Here is a 5000-nt window from a genome sequence, read left to right as displayed (position 1 = left end):
ACAAGAGGCCCATCCCGGGTGGAACGGTCTGTTCGCAGAGCTTTGGTCCAGCCTCGAATCTGAACGTCATACGCGAACATTCTTCCACGCGGTCTAGCTCTTGTCCGTGCGCGCTTCTTACATAGGTGAGGGGCTTTATCCGTAAAATTGCAAGTACATTCGCGTCGCACAAATCCGATTCCGAAGGTCAAACTATCCGTACGACCAACCGCAATGATAATAATCGAAAGAGGAGCAGCAGATGTTGCTCGAACATGTGTGGACACACCTCTCTGAACATCATCTGTGTCTACACACTGGCTATCCATGGCGCACGCTAGCCGACAACCCTCCATTCCACGCTCGATCGTCGCTAATTGTTAGCTTTCTTCTACGCAATCGGATGCGGCACAACTCGCTCTACTGCAGCGAAAGGAATGAACAGGCACGAGAAAGAATATTTCCGAGAGAGAGAGAAATCCAAATATTTGACGTTGGATGCCGAATAAACAACCACTAGATTATGAGCTTTAAAACTACAATGCATGAAAGGTTGCAGAGTGAATGCTGGACAGCTTCGAATGGAGCAGTTATACTCCCCACCCACCGGCTATCCGTCTCTAGCATTCTTTCGTGTCACCTACGCAATCGACAAGAATCCTACAGTCTACTAAAAGGTACGCAAGGTAATATGTGTATTTTGTTGCAATAATTTCCATTCTTTGATCGCGGATATCTATCTTTCAAGAGATCACATGATAGTGGGACCTGATAGTTCGTTTTATTGAGTCGAACTGACTTTTGAGTTTTTGAGTTGTGGGAAAGAATGCATCCAAAGTACAAACGTCAGTTCACGAGATTGCTTCACTGTGCCCTTAGATTAATCCCCGGGCCTGAAACAATTCACGCATCAGTTTCTTCAGACAGCGTACCTCTTGGCTCAGATCGGCCGACTTGCTCTTCAGCTCCTCATTCCTCTCTTGCAGTTTGCTCTCTTCGACAAGAATTTCCTCGATCTCGGCCTTTTTCTTCTGGCGGTAGCGCGTGGCCGCATTTTTGTTCTGTTCCTTTTTGCGCGACTTCTTTTCCTCGGTGCCGCGCCCGTACGGGCGGCTGCTGGTACGCTTCTTGGATATCGCACCACCACCGCTAACGTTCAGCTTCTTGGTCTTTACCGGGCTCCATTCGTCATCATCGTTGTCCAGTTGGCCTCTGAATGACGACGAGCCATAGTAAGAAGAGTCAGCCGAATCGCTGTACGCAGGTGAGCGAGACACGGATGATGAGCAGCGGCCACTGTCGTCTGAGCCCTGCTCCGAGAAACCGCACGAATCATCGTCCTCCTCCTCCGCTTCGATGATCACATCAATATCGGTGATGGTTTGCTGTCCGCGCGTTTGCTCATCCAGCTGCACACTCCGAACAAGATCATGCATAACCTCATCCAGCTGCTGCGGTGTGAACGTTGGTGTACCGCAGAATCCGTACTCAGCTCCGGTCAGTCCTGGAACTTGCTGCGGTGGGTGTTCTGATTGTAGTACTTGCTGCTGCTGCTGCTGCTGCTGCTGTTGTTGCTGTGGTTGCTGCACCGTGGTGGCATACTCATCCACGATGTAATAACCGGTAGAATTCATCGGGAAGGAGACAATCTGTTGTTGCTGAATCGCTTGCTGGTGCTGCTGTTGCGTCTGCTGCGAGATGCATGAGAGTTGTAATTGTAGCAGCTGTTGTTGTTGCTGCTGGATCGGAACCGTTAGGAGGCCTGGGTAGGCAATGTTGCCCTCTACTGCGCCAGCGCCGAAGGACAAGGTCTGCGGTGGGGTCTGTGGCGGAGTGAGATGATTTAACCCAACATTTCCATAGACACAGTCGAACTCCATCAGCAGTTCTTCGGTGCATTTGGACTTTTCCGGCTGAAAAGCTTCCTCGAGCACCGCTGGCAGCGGCTCATAGCCGCTGAGCGGTGGCGACGTGCTCGATTGCTTGAGTTTATCATCATACCAGGGATCTACAATGGAAAGAACGAAAAACAATTACAATTACAATAAAGCATCAAACAAAAACAGTCAATCACGACGTTGGTAAATGGCAAATTTTCTACTTCCAAACGAACTGCCAGATAAACCACAAACATCAAACACGCAAAAACGTCTTGAAGTTGTCGTTAGAGGTAAAATCCAGAACATCCTCAGATACCGATTGGAGAACCGGTAAAATCCAGATTCCTCCAACACCTTTAGCAACACATGCGCTCTCTTCTCTCTTTTCTATCGGACCTCTTATCGTGTCTCATCGGACGCAAATGCCTGCCAACCGACTGATAACGTCCCCAAAAAAACACTCATTCTTCTGGCAAAGTGTTAGACTATGTTGCTGCTGCCCTTCCTCCTTAATCACCTGGGAAATCAATGAATGCAACCAGTGTTGCCAACCACCGATAACGCCAGTAGCGGCGAAGGCGCATACAAAGCATACGACAGCATAGCATGCAATCAGCCCCGACCAGCGGAATTGAGATATCGTCAACATGGTGATAACAACGGGTTTGAGCTACAAAGGTGCAGATCGTATGGCCATCTGACCTTATGTCGCACCATTCGCTGAGTGAATTCCGCCCGATTGGTGTCCAAATTATCGTCGTACTGGGAGATGACGGATTCTTCTAATACACAAGATGATCTACTATCCTTTACCTTCGATGGGCATGTAAAAGTTAAACATTGCCGCTGGTTATGTGTAGCGTAAGGCTTTTTCGCTGCTCGCGGGACTGTTCGCGAGGTATCTGATGAAGTCCACTGCCCAGGCAACGGCAGCAGGCGACACGCCGGCCGTACGATGCCAGCAGCGTCACGGACAGCAATGGTGTTCCAACACCCGGCAAGCAACCGTCGCGCAGATCGTTAACGTTTATCTTCATTGACACAAGCGCGCTGGTGGATGATGTCTGCAGAGCGCGACTTCCGAGCACCGATCTACGATGATGTTAGTTGTCCCAATATATCCTTATGTTGCCGGTAAGCAGGGTGGTTGCTGTGTACGCCAGGACCTCAACTCTGGCAATGCACCACCGAGAAGATGGTGTCTCCTACCCCACTCCAAACCTTGCACCTGAAGGGACTTTCGTATGGCGATAAGATAGATAGCAACTTCCTCTTTCTCGTTAACGCTCTACAGATCACAATCGAAACACGCAATCGAAAGCGCTGCAATCCTCGTGCACTATCCTTTGGTGTCCTTTTCAACCTCCTAACTGCACTACAGCGCACACTAGCGGTCGGCTGCGAACTAACAGCCAATACACACGCCACCTCGCACTGCCTGGTGGTCGGTGCTTATCATCGGTGACACCAACCGATAAGGGTGCCTCTGCTACGAAGGGGTGGGGTGGTTGATTTGGCACGATCTTGAACTGATGACTGCAACGCGAAGAGCGACGTACCCCCATCATGCGAATGATGATGCCGCTCATCATCTGAAGGACATAATTCGTAGGAAGATCAATCGCAGTATGTACGGGTAGGGTGGGTTCAAACACCATCTGCGCTATCAGTGTGCTGCAGCATCGAACAAGGACAATGATCGTCGAGGAATGTTCTTAATATTTGTGCTACAGATCAATGCGATCATAGAGCATCACGAACAGCTTTAAAAGAATTTCGTGATCAAGGCTATACTGTGGCAATGTAGCTACAGTGTTTGTTATTATTGAAACAAGGCATAGGACAGTATCAGTTATACACAAATCAATCGAAAAGATGTTGCGAATAATATGGACAAGAATGTTTGATTCTATGGTCAGAGCATAACTAACCATAATACGAGTAACATTAACATTTAGAGAACGATATATTAATTCTTAAATGGTGCACTAACGTTTGGCTAAGAAGATCTCTCTGCCCTAGATTGTTCGCTCAGTTCTAATTCCTCTTTCGCCCGACCAACTCATTCCCATCTTGTGACCTACTTATGGGGGCTGCGTAGCCTTGCCGCAAGTCCTCATTTCGTCCGCACGCCAGCCAAAGCAAAACATCTCAGGGTGGAATAGAAAGGAGCAAGGCCGACGGGTCAATTCATTGATAATTTCTTGTCCGCCAACTGATGCCGACGACTTAGGAGCGTGCACGTACACGCATAATGATCGTGTGTGAGATCGGGAGTTGTCGCATTTACGAGAAGACAGTTCAAAGGCGGGTCGATGCCATTGCCACTTGAAGTTCGCCAAACTGTGCAAGGTCCCTCGCTCCGCCACTCATCAGCGCATGTTGCTGCCTTCCATGGTCAGCGGCAGCATTTCTACGTAGCACGCATGTAATAAATGCTACTGGCCAGCATTATCAGAAAGAACCTGATCAGGAAGTTGGACTCCACATACTCTTCCCTTTTCTATTGGTTACGGTTCAAGAAGAGAAAGGATTTATAAGCTCCCAGACGTCTTATTACGTGCTACACGGATTCTTAACTCAATCAATCTGCATTCTATACATCCTACTTGCAACAACAAGTTAATAAAAATATATCAATGTAATTCAATTAACACAACCATCGATTCAAGCATCATTTTACTTGAATCTTGAAGCAGAATGATGAACTCCATCTGTTGTGTTGGGAAGTGGTGATTGTATGGCGTTTACGTTCTCTCTCTCCCCTCCCTTGATACAGCGCAACTTAAATGCATTCCTTACAAAACTATGGCCACGAGGGATTATCGATAAATAAATATTCATCACGCAAGGTGCACCCGGTTTATCTGTCTAGCAGGTAGTGCAACGTAACCGTCTCTGACGCATACAAACAGCATACGGGCTATCAGAGACGGGATATACAAATAGCTAGCGCCGCTAACCCCTCGAACTCAAAATAAAAGATATCCAGATTCCTGGACGCACCCAGTCCGTGCGCAGGCCAGATGTGAACGGGGGAAACCTGTTCACCACTCAGTAGCCCTTACCCCAGCACAACGGGTGAGCGGGTGCGCAGTCGCAAGGTACTACAACCCATCTATGGACACAATACACGATGGT

The 5000-nt window shown here is 48.3% G+C and overlaps 1 protein-coding gene across 2 annotated transcripts in view; it reads right to left on the bottom strand.

The window, feature by feature from the left end:
- Positions 1-5000, bottom strand: part of LOC126572420 (cyclic AMP-dependent transcription factor ATF-4) — a 15041-nt gene that overhangs the window by 333 nt on the left and 9708 nt on the right. For both annotated transcript variants that reach the window (XM_050231728.1, XM_050231730.1), the window contains one exon: positions 1-1987. This exon is cut by the window's left edge and continues 333 nt beyond it. In XM_050231728.1, the coding sequence (XP_050087685.1) occupies positions 855-1987 (1133 nt within the window). In that variant the 3' untranslated portion in view covers positions 1-854. The remainder of the gene's footprint in view (positions 1988-5000) is intronic.

Source organism: Anopheles aquasalis, chromosome 2 (genome assembly GCF_943734665.1).
Source record: "Anopheles aquasalis chromosome 2, idAnoAquaMG_Q_19, whole genome shotgun sequence".
NCBI lineage: Eukaryota > Metazoa > Arthropoda > Insecta > Diptera > Culicidae > Anopheles > Anopheles aquasalis.
This window is presented reverse-complemented; position numbering and strand designations above follow the sequence as displayed.